The 24,959-nt window shown below is 33.0% G+C and overlaps 1 protein-coding gene and 1 long non-coding RNA gene across 2 annotated transcripts in view; one reads left to right on the forward strand and one right to left on the reverse strand.

Annotated features, from left to right (window-relative positions):
• LOC107993181 (cadherin-87A) overlaps positions 1–24,959 on the reverse strand; it is a 226,497-nt gene that overhangs the window by 147,593 nt on the left and 53,945 nt on the right. Inside the window, exon 2 of the mRNA XM_017049471.3 lies at positions 5,092–5,163. Coding sequence (XP_016904960.2) covers positions 5,092–5,163 — 72 coding nt within the window. The remainder of the gene's footprint in view (positions 1–5,091; positions 5,164–24,959) is intronic.
• LOC133666410 (uncharacterized) lies at positions 11,317–17,964 on the forward strand. Its single transcript, XR_009830517.1, has 2 exons — positions 11,317–12,396; positions 16,752–17,964. It is a non-coding gene; the product is annotated as an uncharacterized LOC133666410 (long non-coding RNA).

A 24,959-nucleotide genomic window follows, 5' to 3' on the forward strand; every position in this document is an offset into this window, starting at 1 on the left:
CTTCAACGTGTCCCCCCACGTGATATCATTTGCGTATGAATGTATATTTGTTAACATTGCTTTTCTATTCTCGTGAAAAAAAGTTGGTGCAAAGCGTTGGAAAAAATATTCATGAATTGACGCACAGCTGTTTATCTTCTCTTTTTTAAAGGAGGGATGAAGAATTTTATAATGGCGTAGATTTTTTTTTCACGTTCCATTGAGATGCTTTAGATTGTTGAAGGAGAGAAAGAATTGGCGGGAAAATCAAAAGATGAAAAGTGGTATAATTCATCAGAATTGATTGATATGATTGTTAATTAATATGATAGAAATTTCTCTCGATATTTGAAACTTTCGTTGGACGAAGCGAGGTGGAAAAAGAGCTTTTAGAATTTTCGACTCTCTCGAAAAATTATATAAAACGAAATATTTGTAAAAGTGTATATATATTTTGATTAAAATTTAAACCATCAAGCGTTAAATCGATTATTTCTTCGAATTTATATACATTATTCATATGGTGAGTTTTATATTTTATATATATATGGTACAATTTAAACAATTTTTTCCGGCGAAATCCTTTTACACGAGCATAAATTTGCATCAACCGAGCGAAAAATTGGTGAAGAATGGTTGCACGAACATAAATTTTACAGTGGTTGTGAACGAACCTCCTAATTACAAATTTGTGTAAACGTAAGTTCCGTTTTTACTTCTCGAATAGAATGTTTTTCCCGGTATATAGACGAAATAAAATATCTCCATTGTTGGAAAATCAACTTGGTCGAATATTGCGCAAATAAAATGTTAAAATGGAATTATTATTCGGCGGACGATTGGCAAGCAGTGTTTATTATAATGCAATAATAAAAATAATATAATAATCGTGTAACAACTTTTACTTAAAGCTTCGTTTGATGAAAGAATTTAACGGAGGGAAAAAAAGGAAGAAGAAGAAAAGCAATTAATTTAGCCAATATAAATCGACATTATCGTTAAACAATAATCGATTGACTTTTTTTTCATTTAATTCAATTTAAATTCTATATTGGAGATGAATAATATACTGTAAACAAATAACTGATCCTGTATCGATGATTTAAATATCAATTTTACAACGAAATATATATATTTATAATTACTCGTTAGAATATCAGCGTACGGATTTATTAATAATAAATAATCATCGATAAAATTAAGTAATTTCTCCAATCTTTATTTAGATAATATTCTAATTGTAATCGTTAACGATGATAAATATCGTGAAAAAAGATGAACTGGATGATCGAAAATTTCACGTTACAAATTATTTTAACGGTTTAAAAAGTTATTTTAAAAATCACCTTGTTAAACTATTCTTGAGATAATAACAAAAATATTTCAAGCATTTTAATAAATATGTTTGTAATTAAACGATTCGTTTCTCATTTCGCGAAATAAATTATTTGTTACGCATTTTTCTCGTTGTTTGTTATTTGATTTTCACGATAATTGGTCTTTGGTCGATATTAAATGTTCATACGAGGAAATTATTCAAACATTTTGAAAAGAAAAAATGTTTAAACACGTTTAATGACATTTTAACGATCGATTTTTTTATTTTTTTATTTTTTAATGGATAATTATGAACGAAATCAATGCTCAAAATACATTTCAAAATATATAATTCTGTAACGTGTTGCGAGATGGAGGGAAATTTTTAATTGCAAAACGTATTTCCAATCGTTCGATCCCATCCCCTCAAAAAAAAAAAAAAAAAGAGAATCGACAGAAAAAAATTATTCCACGCGCGTATTGCTCGTTCATTGATAAAATTAATCTCGTTGAAACTTAAGATCGTAAGAATATTAAAAAAAACTATATTTTCCTTGAACAAGTATTTTAAAAAATATTCAAAATTTTTCTTCTCATCTCTCGTTTCAAGGAATTCGTATGTAACATGAGAAATGAATAATTATTGTACAATTCGTAATCACATAAAACTGTATCCTTTCGAATTATACATAATTTTTTGAATATAAAAATTCTCTCTCTACGTGCGTAACACACGTTTTCGCACATTTCTCCTTGCCTCCTTTCCATAATAAAATTCTCAGGGCGTTATGCGGAATACAGAAATTTTATGGAGCTTTCCCTCCTTAGAACCGTATTTAATCATCGAACCGCTCTCCGCCCGTGGAAATGTTCCAAATTTCCCTGCGGAATGGTCGCTCGTGGCGTCGAGTGATTATCGCTCGAAACGTGTGTACACCGCCCGATATCGTCGAACGAAAGAAGTGGAGGGGGAAGAGTAGGAGAAGGGGAAGCGTACGTCCACTGGTACCAACCTCAAGACAATTTTACACGCGGCGGACAACGGTACCAGACGGGGGAATGAAAGATGTATGCAAATTTAACCGTCTTGGGCGCTGAAAAATTTTATGCATTCCTGAACGGGCGGCGTGAGGAACGTTTCCTTCTTCGTGACTCCCTTTGTCTCTATTTGAAACGAGACATTTTCTCGATTTGATTTGGCGAGACGATGAATTGAAAATTACGAAACGATTATCGAGAGATGATTTTGTAAATTTCCTTGAACGAGTGGCAAGAAGTTTGATTAAAATTTTCTACTCTTTGATTTATGTTAAGTCTAGAACTTGTTTATTGTTCGAGAATTGGAATAAATCGTGATGAGTAATGATTTTGAAAAGTGAATAAAAATTTAAATTTGGAAACACGATATAACGCGATATAATGGAAGGCTTTAAAAATAAAGGTTGTTCGATTGTTGACAAAAGATGGCAAGTTGTTCACAAATAAGCCAAGTAATTCACAAATAAAAAGAAAAAAGAAGAGAAAAATATCGAAAAACTTTCCTTACCTATTTTATTATAATTTATTCAAATTGTTTCGATACTTTCATCAACAATAATAATCATCAGATGAATTTATTTTTTTTTTTTTTCGAAAATTAAGACAAATCAACTCTCGAATCTACAATAACAATTTGAAATAATAAATTTCACCGTGTTTTCCCATCAAAATTATTCCATCTATGAGGTAAAATAAATAATGTGATAAAACTTTATTTCTCCCTTCGAATAGACGATAATTATCTGTCAAGGAATACGCGAGCAGAACAATTCGAAATCCGATAACAATAAACGCGACTCCTCGCGTTACACGAAAATTAACACATTTCTCGAACACTTTCCCTGGTTTTAATCGCGCGACGATGATAAACGATGATAATTATTTTCGATATCGCGTCCAGACATCGTATTGGACATCTGCAAATTCGTCCAGATCCGTGGGCATACTGCCGTTCGTGAATATCAACGAATGCGTCGGAAATTTAATTACGAAAGTTTATTACACGAGGAGGGGGGGGAGAGGAGGTGAGGAGGGGGGAATGTTTGGCGAGATTTCGCGTACAGGTGAAGACAGATTAAATGTCAAAGGGGAGAATGAACGTATTGGATATGGGCGGAGCTCGTAGCGAGTATTATCGATTGAACGGAAATCAAGAGAGCCGATGATAAGTTTCGGCTGATACGACGAATAAGTTGCTTATGAATTCGAGATTGGAACTCGAATCGGATCGATTTTAATTAAAAAAAAAAATAACGAGGCTTGCCTCGATAATATCGAATACGATCTTAATATCGCCTATAACAAACGAGGAGGAGGGAGGAGAGGGATGGGATCGTTTAAAACGCGATAATACAAGGAAAATTATTCGTCGGCGTATACACTGTGATTGGCAAATAAGATTTTTAATAAAAATAATTTTATCATATTTTATTTGATCGGTAGAGTATCGCGATCACTTTCGCTCTATTTTTCTGCAATAATTCGAGAAATAAATTATAACGAGTCAATTTTGAAAATAAATTTTGAATTTATTACACTCGATTCTTTGTGAGAAATTTAAAAATTTCACGGAATGATAAATAATTACGTTCCTTTCTTTTTTTTTCAATTATTCATCGTTACGTACGTAAAATATATTTATTGGAAAATAATTAATTTAGAATAATTTTAATATTTTTTTTTAACATTATTTTGCACAATAAATCGATCAACCAATCAGTAGTCAATTTTCTTTATTCGTTTATTAAATTTACTTCGTTCCATTTGAAGGAAAAATCGTTCGACTATTTTTTTTATAATTGTAATTTTTGTGTTGAGAAAAGATGGAGAAATATATTTGAGATTTTTATAGTATACGTGTATCCAAAGATTCAATAAAAACACAATTTTGCTGTCATAAAATTTGAAAGACGATTAATTAATTTTTCGAATTAATCCCTCCAACGAATTATAACCGATTTAACTTTATTTTGATTTCAAAAGCTTCTATGAATTTTGTATGTCTTTCATTCTGATTTATTTAACGGTCTAATTCCTCTCACAAATGTTCCGCGGAGTTCGTATAGCTTTTGAAGCGAGGTCACAGAAATACACGACTTTATTTACGTTTTACAAATTTTCTCAAGCGTGTTTGTAAAGCAATAGCTTTGCGAAAAAAAACAAAAAATTTATTCTTCGTTTCGAAAAATTCTTTTTTCGCAATAATTATTTGTTCATTTTTTTTCGATGATCGCTATTATATTAATATATATTCAAAAAGGATCGAAACAAACACAAAAATTGCAAAATCGTCGATAAATTGTCGAGTTATGAAAAAAATTTAAATTTCTGTTACGTAAAGTGAAACGAAGATGGAGCAAGTGCCACTATCTTCTTTAAAACTTGTCATCTTCTAAATATACTTGCACGTAACTGATAACTTGTTGCTCGACAATTCAATTTCTAAGCTTTTGATCTTGCAAGAACTATGCGGCTAAACTGTTGCATAATATTCACTTTCATAGTTATGAAAATTAGTAACTTCCTCAAACTTTTCTATAGCCCTATTAGTACGGACTGTCTATCTTCTTGTATACACGTGTAATTCGTTCAAAATTCTGGCTAAGCTTGCATGCTAAATCTTAAGAGGATTAAAATAGATTAAGATGGAAAATTGGCCAAAATTGAATCGATAAAATTAGATAAAATATTACGTTGTAACATTTATTTCATTTATATTATCGGTAGTTTAATTATATTTTTATAAAAATCACATACCCTTTCGAAGATACGTGGTCGTAATGGGCTCTCGTTTCGGTTTGTAATCTCGCAGAATTACGTTGTATCCATCTGTAAAACACACGTAATTAATTTTATAGATAATTTATTTTTACAATATTTAATTTAAAAAAATAAAATAAAATAATAATAACATAATTTGAAATTTTTCTCCATCTTGTTCTTGACAATATTCGACAAATCGATGTTTTATCGTATAAATTTTTTCAAAGAAGCAGAAACATAACCTAACATAACCTAGGAAAATATATCATTCGATTCGATCAAATATACTTTTTATCGAATGTATTTTTTACGAGCTCATTTGATTCTACGCCGTACATATGCTCTTTTATTCAATTCTTAATTTAATTCTTCGTGGACTGCTTCGTGAAATAATCACGAATACGCGGCGTTCCATAAAAGTTTATCGACAACGAAACTATTGCGCAACAGTGAATCAACGATCCGTGAGAGATATCTACCTTATCCTCCGAGCACGATCACTTGTAGTTCTCTTTCTTTCTCTCTCTCTCTCATTCTTTTAAATAGATCGCGTGAAATCACGTGTGCATGTGCCACAAGATACTGTACAAGATGTTTCAAAAATATAGGAACATTCGTCAACTGGAGAATGCCGAGGTAATTCATTACAACTTTGTTAACGAGTTATTACATCATAACGAAGAAACACTGACCAATCATGGAGCAAGAACAAGTCCAGCTTACACACGTCGAAAAAGTCGAATGTTGAATATTATAGTTTATTATTATATAGTGATACAATTATTATTAGCCTTTTCGCAAGGAAAGTTTTTACAAAGGAAATTGTTTTGCTTGAAATTATCTCAAGATTCTTTAAATTAACGAATGTTTCCATATTTTTGGTACACTCTGTATATTTGGAGAAAAAGAAGGACGCATTTCAGCTCGAAGTCGAGAAATAGACGACTTGAGATTGCTAAGAGAACTAATATCCGAGTTTGTTTTTTTTTTTTCCTTTTGATACGGTTACACGTATTGACAGTTGCGAGAAATTAATTTCCGCAGAAACTCGCGATTTTAGATATCGAGATATCGAAACGTAACCGCAAGAAATCGATTCCAATTTTACGAGTGATTTTTTTTTTCGATAGTTTAACGATAAATTTTCTCAAAGAAGATAAAAGTTAAATATTTATATCTACGAATTAAATAAAATTTTTCCAATTATTAGATCATAGATAACATAATCGCTTGAAAATTCTAATTTCGAAGAATACTAACAATTTTTACTAACATTATCGTTATTCAATGTTATATTTTTACAATAAAATTTTTTTTGAAATCTAGCTTTTCGAAAATTCACAATTGCGATAATCACATTGAACTGTTCATCAAATTCGAAATACAAAATGGAACTAAAGCTTAATTAGCAAGTGAAAATTATAAAGACACGATTTAATGTGACTTATAATCAATATTGGCTGCGTATTATTGTTATCGATACTACACAGTGCATAGGGCAGTTTTGTCGATAGACTAAATTAATTAAACGAAATTGATGTTCCATATATTATTTCAGATTAATATGATATGCACATGTACAGCAAATATACAATATACAATATTCTTCCGTGTATCCGAAACAACAAAATCTTATACCATTATTATTTTCATTATTGATTTAATTTACATTATTAACCGAAACGACGTATCAATTAGTCAATGAATTAAATCAATAATGAAAATGCCATTTTTTTTTATTGATCGAATAATAAAAAAATAGATGAATATAAACGTCCGAAATTAGTTGAAACGAGATGTCAATTTAATTGAAAATTGAACCAATAATTAAAATGATGCATATTGAAAAAATATATATATTCAAATAATAAGAAACAAAAATTAAAAAATTCTTCGTTTCTTAAAAGTATTGTTACCTATATGTATATCTACTCTTAAAATATACGAAACATTATATTACATCAAGATAAAAAATATATTTTAATTACATCTCTTTACAATTTCTTTTTTCCATAAAAATCTACGATTAAAATTTTTACCAAAAAAGAAATTCGATTTCACAGGACAGGAATTCGAATAACAAATGTGTGAAAATATGTTAAATGTCTAACTGCGTACAATGCGTTCAGGATGTCTTGGAGTGCATCGAACGGTACGCACTGCGTGACCGGAACTCGATTACGCATTCTTCTAAATACGGAACGAGAATCCGTTAAGGCTTTCCTTGATACACCGACAACCATGCTTATTCAATGCTCATCGACAGCTCGATGCGTTCTCTCTTATCTGTCGTTGAAATCTTTTTCGTACCAAACAATACAACGAGATTCAATTAAATTAATCGATTAATCAAGACAAATCTTCTTACTTCTTATTTTCAAGTATGAGTGGGAAATATATTCTGATTGAAGATTTTTTTATTTAGATAATTTCAAGCTTTAAATATCACTAATATTTTCTATGTTTTAAATATACAGGGTGCTCAAAAAAAATGTACGAATTTAATAACTTTTTAATTTTTGCAAAGAGAATCTTGATTGAAGATTTTTTTAAATTAATAATAAAATTATGTATTTTGCAAAGGAAAAAGTTTCTCCAAACTTTGAAATTACCCCAAAAATCTTTAATTGAGCCACTCTATATTCAAAAGAAATGATACATTAAAAAATAAATTTGTCTCTGATGGATGTAACTGGTTTAAAATAATCGATGCCCAATTGCATTTGCATGAACTTTCGAATATTTTTGCCCGAAACGTATTTTTTTTTTTTCCATAGAATCCTCCGAGTCATCTGGATGGAAACTTTTTTAAACGCCTAGACGAATACTTTCATTCGTCCGTTTTGCATTCGCCCGATTCTCATTTAATTGGGGTTATGTAAATTCATTCGATCTCATTTGTACGAAAATCAGAAAGTTTTCTTGCGTTCATCGTCGTTGAATTTCGCAGGATTCAGTTTCGAACGAAAAGAAAATATCTCAGTTGCGCAACCTTTCGTATTCGCGATTTCTTTTCATTTAAAATTGTTGTTAAATAAATGAAATGTGGAGAAAAATGACGAGGAGTATAATCGAATTATGTATTTGAAAATCGTTTGTTATAAATATGGAGGAAATTATTTTGTATCAATATTATTAATGAATCGTATCGAGTTGATAAATCTAATTGATCTAATAAAAATGGAATATCTTCTGAAATATCGATTATTTAAACAATACGTATTTGAGAATAAATTATAAGAGTATTTTATGAAAAATGTAAAATATGAACGGCATGAATATTAACAACAATTATAAAAAGATAAAATATTTTCGATTTGCCCGAATGCAATGTATTTTCAATCGCGTTTCGGTTCAAAATGTTATATTAGCCTGGAAATTGATTGAACGCATATAATATCTCTTTATATGCAAATTAATCACACCGCTTTCGATGAATATAATGAAGAATAGCACGTGATCTAATGTATAATTTAATATATGTAAAGATAAATTGATTAAAAATTGTATTTTGGAAATTGTTTGTCGTACGAGAAAAAAAATTCCATTTATAAAAATTTCGTACGCGTGTAAAGTATAAATAAATTGAATTAATAGTGATTTCTTTTAAACTATTACTATTATGTTCTTATTTATCGATAACATCGTGTTTTCTCAAACTACGCAAACTTTCATTATCCAATTTGATATCTTGATATTATGTAACAACACAGAAACAACATTTAAAGAACATAAATAAATTATGTGATATGAATCTCAAAATCTGGAACTCCACATCTTATCGAATCAGAATTGGAATTTTCTTCTACTTTAGAGAAAAATAAAATTTCTCTATTTACTCAAAAATGTATATTTTCTAATTTTTTTTTTTTTAATATAAAAAAGATAATAGTTCCTGTTTTCTCGATGCAGAAAATTTCAACAGTTCCGTTTGATCTCTGCTTTGTAAATCGTTCATACATATACAACCATCTACCAACAAGGAAACGCGAAATGTCAGAAACTCTAATTATTCCCGAATTCATCGATTGTTTCCACATCGATGAATTTCGGTGCGATCGTTTCACTTCCCTTCGTTTTAATCCCACTGGAAACAGCACGACCAAACGTGAATCACAAGTAGATTCGAATCTTAAAGAAAGAAAAGACGATATTTTAAAATAAATTCGAGTTTGAACATTCGAGCTCGAATGGTTCCAAAAATGAAAAAAAAAATAAATATTACACTCCATATAGAATTTAGATTGGAGAATGGAAATTTATGGAAATTTATTCCATAAATTAATTTTCATAATTATCCCGATAATTCTCGTGTAGAGAAAAGAATGGCGATCCTGTTGGCAAATTGAAATCATTCTATAAAATCAATATCAGAGTGATATTTTATAATAAAATATATTTACAGAAAGGGAAAAAATGAATATTTTCGTGAAATCAATAATTTTTCTTTTTAATACACGTAGTACATTATTTTCTTTGACGAAAAATATCGAATATCTATCTGTAATTATTTTGAATATTCATAATAGATAATCGAATTATCGAGAAATATAATAATTTTTACGATATTTTTTTTATAAATTTTATAAATTTATTTAATAATTCATTTTTCCATCGAAGAAAACTTGTACCGAATCCTTATCAGACGAATCATTCACACTCGAATTTCGAGTTTGCAAGTCGTGATCGAAACTCCTGCCCCGTTCACTGTCCCCAAGAATTTCAACCGATCGAATATCCCGGCTCACAGGCTCGAGAGATAATCGATCTCATTGTTGGAACAGAATTTCCACCATTTCGATTCAGAACTTTCGAATCGAGATCTGACGATTCCAGCCTTCAGGCACGGTTCGACTTCGGGAAAATCTAGGAAGGAACAGCTGTGTGGGATGGTGGGCGCGGAGTGGGCGGAGTGAACCGCGGTTAAGCGAGAAAGGTGACGATGCTCGTTCGAGAAGAGGTGGAAAAAAATGGGGGGAAGAAGGAAGAGGAGAGAGGGAGAACGAGGGAAGTGGAACGAACGGAAAGGAAGGAAAGGGAAGGGAAGGAAAGCGGTTTCCTCGATTCCTTCGAAAGAAAATTCGTCGAAAGAGAATCGAAAAGAGGGAACGTGCGCGCGTATCTAAACGAAGCGAGCTTGGATACACGTAAATAGATGTGGGATTGGATCTTGCCCACGGGGTCTTTGACCTCGACGTTTGGCAAAACGTAGAGAAAGAACGGGGAGGAAACGAGAGGTTTCGCCGAACAAAAGTGGTGGAAAAGGAGAGAAATCAAGGGGAAACGCTTTGTTTGGGAATTTTCTTTCTTCGAAGAACGGATGCCTTTAACGGAGGATAAAAGAATCCTCTGGATCCTCCGGGTATATTAAGATATAAGCGATTTGATGTTAATTCCGTGCGATGCAGAATTTTCTTGGGGCGTATATCTTTCTAGAGAGAGAGAAAGAGAGAGAGGAGGAAAAGATTCTGAGGCTTATCGTTATTATTATTTTAGATATGAAGTTTTATCGAAGGGAAATCGAAGGGAATGGTGGACGTTGATTTTCGATAAGAATAATAAAAAAATAATTGAAAAGTTGCAGTACTACAATACCGAACGTGTGTGCAAAAGAGAAAGCGAATGTGTGGAGGAACTCTTTTACGTTTAGTGGAAAAAAAATCCCTATGATGCACACGTTGTCTCGAGCGAAATTAAATTATTTCCAATCTAACCTCCAATCAGAAGGTGTTTTTATATGTAATAATTTTTGCGTTTGTTTCGATAAAAATTTCGAATGTAAATAATAAAATTAAAAATCTAACCAAATTCCAAAAACAATTTTTCCAAATCGTTCTTCGTCCAAGTTTCGTATCGCGAAACGTTTCGAAACTTTGAATTCCGTCAGGAGTAATCTATTTCTAAGTCACATTTTAATTTTCCTTAACGACTTTCAATTTAAATTTTATTTTACGCAACGACGAAAGAATTCGTTTAAACGAAGCGAAATATCAACTTACTGTATCGTTCAAAAAAGCAGTTTTGAAGCAGTCACGCACTTTCGCACGAAACAAAACAAAAATCTCTACAAACAATTACAATAATTATATAATAAAGTCGCTTTTTTAACGAATTAAAATTATTTAATACGTTTCTTATCATTCACCAAATTTGTATAATTACATATAACAAATAAATATAATTCCGTTGTTATTCGAAATATATCGCTTCTCGAACGACAGTGCTGCCACCGTACGCCCAACGATATGACACTTCTCCTCCCCCTTCGTCTTCGCCTTCTCTTCGCCCGGAAATTTTGCTCGGAAAAGGTTCCATCAAGCAAGAAACACGATCAGGTCGGTGGTGGCGTTTGGAAACAAAGGAAACAAGGAAAGAACGACGAGAGAAAAGGACGAGGCGATTCAAGTCTGAAAGCGAATCGGAGGTATACGCAACCTAACCTTAAACTCTCGATGTGTCGAAGATTCATTAATTAAGACGACCCGTGGCGATGGCAGGTCGGAGATATGCGAGACGAAAATAATTAATGAGAGCAATGAATGCTCGCGCAATGCGAACACTGGTGGACGAATTCATTAAGGATAAAAGAATTCACGCCCGAGAAATTCTTAACCTCGGAACACGGGATAATTAAAATATCGCGTCGCGTCGCGTAATGCGCAAAAGCTATTTTTGATTTGAAAGCAAAATAATCTATCTCGATGATCTCTTCGAGTTCGTGTGGAAATTGTTGTGTAATTCGTTCTTTTGTTATTGGATGTGCGTGGTTAAATATATAATATAAAAACTGTTGTCGCTTGTTTATCAAGGTTATGTTAAATTAATTTACCGTGTACGAGATATCGTTCAATAATAACACGTTTGATCAAAAATTGTGAAAATACTTTCGTTTTTGAAGATAACTTTAAGATTGCGCGAAAACGATTTTAAAGAATTTTTAGAGAAACATTCTTATTTAATAATTATCCAGGCAAATGATATTTTTATTCATCTTTAAATTAATTTAAAGTTGTCAAATAAAGTAAGGTTAATTCAAGATTTCTTTTATTCCTTATTTTTTATCGTTCATTGTAACTTACTGCTATCAGAATTACGTAACACAACGAACAAATCTCTCTTCGGGCACCGATCCATCGACATTCCTGACGCGTAACAGGAAGCACGTAACACAAACTTGCGCCGATACTCGTGAATTTGATCCAGTGATCACCGAAACAACGCCCGAGGCGTGCTTGATCCATGGACGAGTCGTTTCCTTTTCAAGGGGAAAAGGGGAAAATCGAGGATTCAATTCAGCAGGTGAGTAAAAAGAGGTTAATAAAAATTGGTGGGATTGAAATAATAAAAATCCTGTGACTCTTGGCAAAAAGTAATCGATCATCCCTTAAAATAGAATAACTTTTTTCAAAATCGAATTAAAAAATTTGAGATTACTCATCAATTAAATCTCTCATATCGAGATTAATTTAAATTTACATCTGTAATCCTATAATCGAGTCGAACAAAAGAAATTTAATATGCAAACAACGTTCTTCGTCTTATCAAGCTTATTTATCGAAGTCACGCTCCACTCTAGATGGATCTTCAATTTCCTTCTTCCGATTATTTCAATCCATTTCGCGCAAAATTGGAATTCGCTTATTCCATTTCAAAAGCCAAAAATAATCACCTCCCCATGATCGATTCCATCTTTACCTTTTCTCAATGACCATTTTCCCCCCTCCTCCTATTTCCAAGACGGTCTCCTTCGCCACCTCTTGTCTCCCCCATTCTCAACCCTTTTCTCGAGCTTCCGTGGCCTGCGCGAGCAACGCTGAGCATACAGTTTCATTACTGTCACACCGTATTGCGGTTCCACCCACGCGCATTACGGAATTCTTGCGAGTTGTTAAGCGGGACGAATTATCCTCGCGCCGTAGGAATGCGATAATTGAGTTTAAGAAATGGTGCTGGAAATAAGAATCTCCTTGTTGAGATGGGGGGAAATATTTGGAGATTTGAATGAAATATTGGACGATTGGAAGGAGGAGGGAAAGTGTTAATTTTAGATAAGATGGAGAAGTTGGAGAAATGTTTTTATTTTTGTATGTATTTATGTAGGATGATGTAGGATGATTGAATTTTTTTTTTTTTGTTTGATACGATTATTTTTATATTGAAAATATTATGTTTTCTTTTAAACTATATAAATTTATGATATAAAATTATAATAATAATAACATAATAATATAAATTGATATTATATTTTTATCAAATTTTTATATTATTATATAATTTTTTATATTAGAAATATAATGTATATACGTAACTATATAAAATTGAGAAGTAGTTGTTTAGTAAATTATAGAAATATAGATTAATTAAATCTTAATATAAAGTTAGAAGCTTTATTTTAAATATTTCAAAATAATATATTAAAATTTAATTTAGATTTGAGGAAATAGAGATTGAGGAAAATTTTGAAGCAAGTATTCTTTGCTGAAATATCATTCACTTTGGAATATTATTGTAATTAATAATAACGATAAAAACGTATTAATCTTTATTCACAATATTGATCTTTTACTCGTTGAATCTGAAAGAAAAGTTTTTTTTCATTGTTCTAGAAAATAATCCAAACAATTTTGATTTTTTTATTTTTCCATTCTGTTTGACGAATTATTGAAAAACAGGATGAAGTGAGAAAATATTGAGTGCAATATTTTTATTACAAATAAATATAACGAAATGGAGATACAAGTATAAGATTCAATCGATTAAATAGAAATAAATTGTAAACTCTTTCCACGTTAACGTTCGATCTACAAAATTTATAAAATTTTTTGAATATTTGCTCGAAAAATACAAATTTTTTAAAACATTTTTTTAAATAGTATCTGTGACACATTTGCAGTTTCCAATTATTTAAATGTCATATTTTTTTTTTTTTTCATTAAAATGAAATGCCTTTTCTGATTCAACGAAATGTATCGTTGGTGTGACAAATTTTTATAAAATAGAATTTTGAAATGTAAAATTTGACTTTGAGCAAGGAATTATTGTTCCAATTAATTTTCCAGCTTCAAAATTGTTTTCGGTCTACGCATTGACGCTTTTCACTTTTAAAATTAACGTATAATGCCAAATACAATATCGTTTTGCCAAAACAATATTTTAATAGCTTAACACAATCTCAATGTAATTTTTGGAACAAAATTTTGGAAAACGATTAAAATCGTATAAGAAAATTTGACAGATGAAAAATTTTCACGAATAATCCACGTGACAAAATAACTTGAATTTCTTTTGTAAATGCATCGAGTATTTTATCAAATGAAAATGACGAGGATAGAATTAATTGAATCAATTCGATAGATCAGATTCTTCATATTTGGAGAAAAAGAAAAAAATATTTTCGAGTAGATTTTGATAGATTTGAATCTGAAATCAAAAAAATACTTTCAGTAGAGTCAATACTTTTAGTTGCTCAAACAGATTCGAAATTTTTCCATTCCAAAATTAATATTTTTGTCTCTATTTGAAATACTAATTTTCGTAATTAATTATTAAGAATTAAAAAATAAATTTATAGAAATTCTATTTAATTCTCCTAAATTTTTCACGAAAATTTCCAATAAAATCAAACAAATTGCTCGAATTTCGAAATTTTACAATTATATACGCATACCCCGCTTGAAAATTTTCCTCTCCTCTAAAAATTAATATTTCCGCCTCTCAATATTTAATAATTCGATTGCCACAAGAGTAACATCTCGTTATCCGATATTACCAAAATTAACCACAATTATTTAATCCAACGAAAATCCGAAAAAATTCGCACAAACGATTCGAATTAAAAAATTCAAAAATTCGCGTCAAGCCGAATCTCGTCGTAATAATTAAATCCGCGTTTTAACGGAAGAGAGCCATCATCCATCGAGGCAAGTGGAACGAGTGCAAAGTAAAGATCTTTTAAAATCGTGTCGTAATTAGTCGCCGTGTCCGTTCTCGGCGTATCTCGGCGAAGCTCGGTCCCCCCCTGCCGTTATCCGGGTTGAACCGGTGGATAAACTCGCGTTCCAGAGTCCATTTGCCACGTTCGTGGGTGGGGATGAGATTCGGTAAATCGAAAGCCCTCCCCCCTCCCCCTGTCGGCCACCAACCCGAACCGAAGAGACCGAAGAACACATCTTTCGACTCGGTTCGATCGCGCGGAAAACAAGCGTGAACAACAAGCGAGGAGGAGGGATCTGTATCGATGAGAAATTCAGAAGTTTAAGGAGAAATAAATATACTTGTTTCACCTCGATGTTTTTGGAATGGAAATAACATTCTTTTTTTTTTTAATTTAATCGATTACATATAATCGTTTGAACGTTGCATTCGAAATTATTTTTAAAATTTTATGAAATTTTTCGGATGCATTATCAATATCGTTGATTGGACAGGGAAATTGTAATTGAGGAATAAGAAAATCATAAGAGGAGATATAGAAGGAAGAACTGCAGGGAAAAAAGGGAAAAAATAAATGAATCAATAATTGGGGTATTCATTGTTGATGAAAAATCTTTTTATTCCGACTGTTACAGCAACAAACAAACCGGAATTGCAACGATCGATACAAATATCTTACGCTAACCATCCATTCGAACGCTTCCTCGACTGCTGTTTCGGTTTACAGCGCGCGAAAAACAAACACGAGAATAATATCGTATCGACGTCGTGAGGGATCTAGAAAATTTACGGACGACCGTACGGGGAGGGGAAAATAGCGAGGACCACGCTGTACGGATTTCACGCTATTTATACTCGAAGAATCGAATGCATCGTACGAAGGAAAGAATTAAAGATCGGCTTGCCAGACCGTGAGATCGCGCACGGATTCGGATCACTGGCTATTTACGAGCAGAGGTTCTCGGTATTCTCGGCAGAATAAGTTTCCTTGGAATTGGAATTGTGTCGGATGGAGGAAATAGAGGGATAGTAGAGATAGCGATGGGCCCGATATAGCCTCTCTTTTTCGAACGATTTTTGTAATTGATAATTATGATGAATTTATGTATATATTTATAATATTATTACAAGATATTACAATGGTAAAATTGTGCCAGAAGTCGGTAGAAGAATTGTTGGATAAAAGTTACGTGGAATTATATTTCGTTATTCGAGCAATGAATAAATTAATTCGTTTCGACATTGTTTGTTCGAGCTTCGTTGGCGGCTCATACCCGACACTACCTTCGCGACTCGACAAAATATTTTTCGTTAATAACTCGTTAAGAAAGAAAAAAGGAAACTTTTCACGGAGGAAAAAGTTGCTTGAAATCGTCTCAGGAATCGTTAGTTAAATCTTGAGGCCGTTCTTTATAAAAATCGAAAAATGGTACCTCGAAAATAGTGACAGAAATGAACTGCAAATGTATCAGTACTAATTTCTTTTGATATACTCGAGTATAAAGATTCGAAACGGTATAAATATATCGTTTATTCTCGATTCCTTTTGTTAGTCAGAAAATCATAGTTATAGATCGATACAGCATACACAATGATATATGAAAAATATAACATGCAACACGGAAACAAACAATTCTTCGACTTCTTTTGATTCTTTTAATCGAGATATTGTTTGAAAACTATCGCCACTGTACAGATTCTTGTTTTTCTTGGGATTCCAGTGTGGCGATCGGTTTTCTTTACCGCTTATAACAACGTCTGCTCGATAGCTCGAAAGCTGGCGTGAAAAGGAAAATGGACACGAGCCGAGGCCAGCATCACCCCCTTTCTCGATATTCTTCGAGGGTAAGCCCGATTTTAAAGCGGCCAGAGAAACGTCATGTGGACGAGAAAATCGTATTATCGCCGATACATTCTTGCTGGAAATCGAACCTTTTATACAGACACCTTGGATACATCGATTCCGTGATAAATTCGTTTCGAACGTTTTTCAAAAATCTTTTATGAATGTTTTATATTTTAGTTTTAAAACGGGGATCACAAACCGTGATTGTTTATAATGGAATTTTTATAAAGGGGATTAAATGGATACTTGTTCTATTAGTTGAATTTTGGATATTTTATATTCTTCGATATTCTGTGTGAATATTTAGTGGTCTAGTTATGTTGTCTAAGACATAATTTCTTGATTATTTGTCTTTTTTTTGTCTCAAGAAGACAATTATTAAATATTTTATTCCATAATACATATGAATAGGAAAGTTATTTTCTTAAAAATAAAAAATTAAACAGAAACGTTTATTAACAAAATCAAAGACTATTAGATTTCTCATTACGAGGTAAATATATTGAAAGCTTGAAATTGAAACTGTTCAGACCTATTGATAAAGTTGTTTTATTAATCGAATATAGAATATCTGTTAAATATAAACTTTTTCAACAACAAAATTGTTGATGCGTTGAAACATGAATTAAAAACAGAAAAGGAAAAGTTAAAAGTTCATCGAGTAACTTTTGTTTCAGAAAAATTCCATTTGATTTTGTCCAATTGATTTCTTCTTTTCATGCATTCTATTTTAGACAGATTAACAATTGAATCATCGTTGTGGAATGAAATAACAATTGATATCGAATTATTTTCTTTCTCATGTGTATTTTTTTATGAAATATGCCAGAATCATTTTGAATAAATCCAGTTATATAACACACATTGTCCAACTTTTTGATTTTTTCTTCGATGTACAGGAAACCGTTATATAATTTACAATTGATTCATCTCGATAGATGACATCTTTCTGTTTTATGTTTTCTGATTCATTTTATCATTTATTTATTGGACAGTATATACAATTTGAAACTGTATGTAATATAATGTTAGATTGGGAATATTTATGAAAGAAAATGTTAAATAAATAAATTTTTATAAACATGAAATTATTTTTGCACAAATGCATCCGCATAACAATTTGAATTAATCAAGATTTCTTCTGTTATTATAATTTTTTAATTATGCCATTGTCGCAGAAAATACGTGATATTAATGACAAATTGTACGTTATTATTACAGTTTATTCCAGTTTTAAAATATCGATCGACATCGTGACCAGAATTGTCATTTTAGAATCTGGAATATCCAGCTGAATTGTCAGGGGATTTTAATTAAAAATAGGTACCAAAAAATATCGAATAAAATATTATGTGATAAAATATAAAATGTTGAATAAACTTTTTTTAAATTAATAAAAGCCAAAAATATTGTCATCGTGTAATAAATTCTTTAAATAAATATCATTTACAGAATTTTGAGACACTAACAAGATATATGACTTAAGAGATATATATTGTTGATATGAAAAATATGAATCCAAATACGCGATTAGATATTTTTTCGACCAACCAGCTAATTTGAATACGAGTGAAACTATCGCAAAGACCGTTATTCGAATCTTAAAAATTTTAATCACGATGACTTTCACGAGATCTAAAATAGATTTTAAAGATGATACTCGAAAATCAAAGTTAATTTCTCGCCGATCCAATTTCCCCTCTGAAAAAGGGGAGAAAATGAAAACAAATTTCCAAAATTCTCTTTGGAAGAGAGCGAGTTTATTTCAAAAATGTATTCCTCGATCTCGATCTCCCGCTAATTCGACGAGTTACATAATTTCGAACTTCTTTTCCCACGATTTCTTCGCGGAGTCATCTTTCAAAAGGGGAGGGAGGGGGTGGAAACAGCCGAAGAAAAAGAAAGCTGTTGCGGAAAGTGCGGTGAAATTCGCATTGTCGGTCGAAAATTTCCAATGTTCTCCGCAAGGAAGAAAGTTTAACTTAAGAAATCGTGTTGGTTTCCAAACGAAATTTCAAACTTTCCAACGTGTTTCAACTTTTTCAGTTTTCACCAAACCACCACCTCCCGCAATATTTCCATCTTATATCACGCTTACGATCTTCAATATTCCCCCTCGCCGATTCTTCCATCCATTTTCTTATTTTTCCACCCATTTTCCCTCCCCTTCATCCGATGCGTCGCTACGAGCCACTTTATGCACACGGGGGCCTTTCACAGAGAGAGGCGACTAGACTGCCTCCACTTGCTCGATGTGCTGACTAAGTTGCCCGTTTCTTGTCGATCCTTGTATTCAACCTGTTCGCAGAGGGAAATCTTGCCAACCAGGGTTGTTGTCGATACAATATTTTGGGTTAGTAGGTGACTTGATTAAGACAGACGACTTCTTTTTTTTAATTTTTTGGAATCTTTTAATCGTTATATCTTTCTAATTCCTTTGGCATAGAAAGAACGGAGATCGTCAATGTGCAAATTAATTTTCTATATCCTGGTCAAGAGATACGTATATGCACGGGATCGATTCTTCACAATTTATTACTTAATTGTCGTTAATAAAGAGGGAACAATGGAGAAGAATATTTTATTGCGCGTTAACTGAAACTAAAAATTAATGGAATCGTTCGTTATGAATTTTAATAGTGTATTTAAAATAAAAGCTGGGGAATAATTGTTGGAAGAATGAAAAGCTTCTTTAAAACGCGGTGATAAAACTTTTGTAAAAGTGTTTATGATTTCAGAAAGACTCGTAAAACCATCGTCCCAAAAGTCGTAAAATAGAAATCTCTTGTTTCGTAGTAGCGGCGTAGTAGAGGATGATAAAAAAAAAAAATTTTAAACATCTCACGTACGTGGTGTATCTGTATTTTCATAAATTTTCTATTATATCTCGCAAAAATATGCCGTACGAGTACAATTAATTATCTTAATAACGAATATATACATACGTGTCTAATATAAAGTGTCATTGCAATCATTTTTCTAGCGAGTACAAAGAGATTACAAATCTCTTTAAAATACATTATCCCGATATCAATCATTCAAACGTAATTTCTATATTTTCGTTCCAAAAGCAATACTCTCGGTTAACTTAATCGTAATAACGCTTCGAAGAATCGATTAAAAGGAAAATTCCTCGTCAACCGATTCCAAGAGCTTAACGTCCGAGTAATTAGCACTTCAAAAATAAAGAAAACTCGAAAAGACCCTCCACTCGACGAATTCGAGACCAAAGAAAAAATAATAAAGCGACCAATAACCTTCGCTCGTTAGTTATACCAGGTATGGACGATCTACTGGTCCGATCCATCACGTTCCTCGACCACTGGGAGAACGAAACGCCATCGCGTTCTTCCCTCTCCGTCCATTTCGAATTATTCGCGCAAAGTCGAGCGTAGTTATCAAACTTTCCCAAGAAACCCGTCGAAACTTTTTCCTTTTTCCTTTCTCCATTCCTTTCCTTTCTTTTCCCTTTTTTTTTTTTGCCTCTTAAAGACTCGCCTTTCGTTTACATCGAGAGCAACTTTCCACCCTTTTTATCGGACGATTCTCACGTTTCTGCCATTTGTTATACGGAGAGAGAGGCCTCGCGCAACATTGCCATTGTTGCCACAACGTTGCCGCATGCGAAAGCGATAACGAACGCCGCTTGGCTACATCGATGATGATGCGATGGAGGGAGAGGTGGAGTCAGATTCAGCCTTAATAAGGTGGCGGCCATATTTCAAACGTCGGGGGCGTTTTGTTACCCGGGGAAAAGTGAGGCCATTTACGACTTATACGCGGAGGGGGAGGGTTGTTTTCATCAACGTCTGCGCCTGTGTGGGGGGCGAGGAAAAAACAGGGGTGTACAGGAATCATAAATCATCCGCCAGATGGCAGCAGCTATGATACATCAATTAACTTGAATTAAACCTGTCCGGGGGCGTGCGTGCGCGCGTTTCTGGATGGAAAGAAGAAATATTGGGGCATTGTTCGGTTCCGCCAATTTATTTTGCCGAGCATGGAGGGACTTTTGTTAAGAAACAATGAATGAGTTGAACGGAAAGATCCTCGTGGATACTTTGAATCCTTCTCTTATTGGATCGAGTAGAGATTTTCAATAAATTCTACACTCGTTATTCGACGCACTTTCGACTTACTATTCCAAGTTGGAAAGATTTCAATATCTATTATAAAAAAATTCAGCTCACGAAACGTGAAAAAACATTTGAACGAAACTAAATTTGCATCGAAAATTTCCACTTCTGCCTCGATACTGTGCACAGATATACCGGCGTCAAAAATTCCTTCCCCGGAAAATACCATGCTCGAGCATCCACGACGAAAAGAAACGTCGAAACGTCGAGTCGACAGAGCTGAGCCAATAAGACAAACTGCAAACCTCCCTCCCCACCATATATCCTCGCGTACATCCACGAAAATCCAATTCGTCGAAAATTCCAGATTATTAGAGGAGGAAGGAGAAAGATATATATATATATATAGACAGAGAATACAGATTTCGAGCTACTTCGATAATGGAGGATTCGGTCCAAGGATCGGCCATAATCCTACAACACCCTCCTCTCGAACCTCGCCCCCCTCGGCCATTATCCTCCGTTATACAGTCGGTGTATATATATATATGCTCGATATAGAAGCGCTGCGTGACGTGATGGAATCCCGTCGCCGGTCAACGCCGGATCCCTGTGAAAAGCTTTTACGATCGATGCTTGGCCAATTGTCAGATTATGGGATATTTCGATCGGCGGCGGTTATCCACACGCGTCGAAATTACGATCGCGAAGGGGCTTGTTGAGAGAAGCCAAGCCGCCGATAATTTAACACGGGTAACGAAGGGTAAACAGGAAGATGCTTTTCTGTTTCCTTCTTCCAGAGAATTCGTTTGTAATTTTATAAATGGATATTTTTGGTTAGTAATAATTTGGTTAGGAATAATTGAACAATAAATAAGTGAATAATAATTGAACGATTAAGCAGGGTTGTTTGGATTTGGAGTGATTAAATTTTGAGAAGAAAAAAAAATTTGTACAATTTTTTATCGGATAATTGTCTTTTTTGGTTAGAGCGTCGATACCGAATTTTATCTCTCGCCAACTTGGCCGTGCTGAATAGCGATTGACGCGACATCACAGGCGTTCGTTGATATTCTGTATGGGGATTGGACACGCTTTGAATATCCAGCGCTACCCTTGGAATCGTGCAAACGTGTATACAGGCCAAGTTTCGAGAAATTTGCTCGACAGTCGAACTTTTATCCGAGAGAAACTCTTGGATACTGGGTCATCTGTATACACGAGGGAGGATATACATGGAATATCGATGCTAAAGCTTTTTAAAGATGCGTTATTCTTTATTAATAATATTCGTATTCCATGGACGGATTAAAAACATTTGTTTACATTTTCCAATCTGATCCAAGAATTTTTCATCGTCAGATTTACGAATGGAAATATTATTTTAATGAGCAAATTTTAACGAAAGGGAAACGTTAGGGGAAGATTAGAGATGAATGAAAGAAATAATTGTGAATTGAATCGTCGCCGCGTCGAGCACGAGAAAGTTACACGTTTTTGACTATTTATCTGAAGCTCCTCCTTTCAAAGAAGGATAGCAGTGAGACTAAATTTCGAGAAGATAAAATTCAACTCGTCCTCTTTCTCATTTTGTTTACAAAATACGCTGGAATATTTAACTTTTCACTTTTATTAAATTTCATTCTTGCGAGGGAAAATTTGAAATATCGTGTCGTGGAAAAATAATGATAAAAAAAAGTAAAGATCGAGTTGCAGTTCGTAATAAAGCTTTCTCGAATCACTATGAAATGGACGAAAATGATAATTTATTCAGCGATGAGTTATTTTCGAAAGAAAGGAAGAATTGTTCGATTCGTGTTTTGGAAATGTAGGGAAAAAACGAGGAAAAGAATTAATTCTCGTGTTTGGTTATGGGGTAAAATGAAATGAATATTTTAACTGCGTTTCGATATAACTCGTGTTACATACCCGTTCGTTTAAATTGCTGTACAAATATGCACAGTGTTAAACGAGTATGAAATGCGTAATAAATTGGCAATAATCGAAGTGTATTGTTTTATTTGAAAAAAAAAAAAAATACGTACGAAGTTAAGCCAAAAATATCGTATTTGTTTTTCAGAAATTGTTACTAATTTAAATTAATTTCGAAAATAAATTTCAAAAAAATAAACGTCGACACATGTTACGATATATTTCATTGTTACCTAAAATCGATAAAATAAATCCATTTTTCCACGAATTTTCCTTCTAATTGTTCTAATCGAGAAAAACTTTTCAGAATCGATAGGAAATAACAAAAATAAAAGAAAGATTCTCAAACACGATTTATTCTTATATAATTTATTATTATCGTTAATTAACAAATTCCTTCAAATATATATTTTACTCAAAAAACTTCATCTCATCTAATATACATAATATATTCGATTCGATCGAAGTTCGCAAACTCCTAACCTAAAATCTAACATAACCTAATTCTTCGCTTCTTCCTTCCAATATTACCGTCCACTAAGTTCGAACAATATCTCATTCACGATTAATTTATTGATCGATTAACAGCAACATCTCTCGTTCTTGCAATTTTACCACGACTCTCGATATGTGAAAAGAAAGAGAGCAACGAGTTTGACAAAAGAAAAGAGTTTCGCGGACTATCGTGGACCACCAATTAAATTAACCCGTACAAACGAAACCTCTTTCTCCCCCGAGACGAAAAGCACTCCACCGAAGTATACGCGGTCGATAAAACGTTCATAGCCGGACCGCGTTGAAGCTACGAATGAATCGTTATTATTTGCGCGCGATTATTGGGGAGACGCATCCGTTTAAGCAGGAACTCGCACGGTCCGATCCGTTTCAATCGAAGGGGGACGACCACAGCTGGCAGAGTTGTTCCCATAATCTGACTCCGTGATGTCGATTGACCCTGAGAGGCTCGGTCGGTATGGAGGCTCGGTGAAATATTTTCGCATCCGGTATACTTTTCACCCGCTGAATTACGGGCCGCGAAAAATTGGCGCGCAAAACGTTTGATAAAGCGATCGCGAGGGGGCGCGTTAGTAGCGCGAATTAACTCCGGCTGATTTTCACACGTGTCGGTTTTATTAACGATTCGACGAACGAGATCATTGTTCGCACCAATTGAATTACGAATTGCGTGGGAGTGCAATTGAAATTGAAATTTCCTTTTCTTGGAAATTTTCAGAGGTCCTGTTCTTTTTTCTGGATATTTTCGAAATGTTTTGATAGGAATTAGGTTATTCGATGGATTAGTTGGATTTGCACCGAGAACTTGGTTATCACGAGGAATTATAATTTGGATATTTGTTTCAGTTATAAACAAATTAAGAGTGTTTAGTAATATATCCTTAAAAGTAATTTTTCAACGTATCATTTTAATTTAAAAAAAATGGAATTGACGTTTTCATTTCGTTCCAAAGAAAACAGTTTGTTTTATCGTTCAGACTCGAATTACTCGAAATTAAAAATATTACCCACTCGTTTCGATTCGGGAACACGTGTGAATTATTTCTGACAATTCCATGAAAATTCAATCTCTTAATCATTTTTCTCTTTTTTTTTTCTTTTTTTTTTTTTTAATCAAATCGAATGCGCATGACACTTTTTTTTTTACACGAATCGTGATATGATTTTTTTTTTTCCATTTCCGTGATGTCGAGACACCTGTATAAGTATTTGACCGTAAAAAAAAAAAAAAAAAAAAAAAATTCGTGTTTCCATGACAAATCATTTTCAAAGAAGCAATTATTCGACTGCCGAACGCAACTTGCACAGTTTGAAAGGAATGAGATAATTAAAAAAAAGAGAGAGAGAGAGAGAGAGAAAGAGGAAAAAGCTTTCGATAAAAATACCACGTGGAACAAATGCACATGACGCGATACATTTTTGAATAAATAAAATGAAAACAATTTTCGCTTCCGGAACGACGGATACAAAACGAAATACGACACGAACGAAATACGATTAAATATGCGCGATGAAAATTTATACTTTTTTCTCTCTCTCTCTCTCTCTTTCTCTCCTCT

This window comes from Apis cerana, linkage group LG7, assembly GCF_029169275.1.
Source record: "Apis cerana isolate GH-2021 linkage group LG7, AcerK_1.0, whole genome shotgun sequence".
Lineage (NCBI taxonomy): Eukaryota > Metazoa > Arthropoda > Insecta > Hymenoptera > Apidae > Apis > Apis cerana.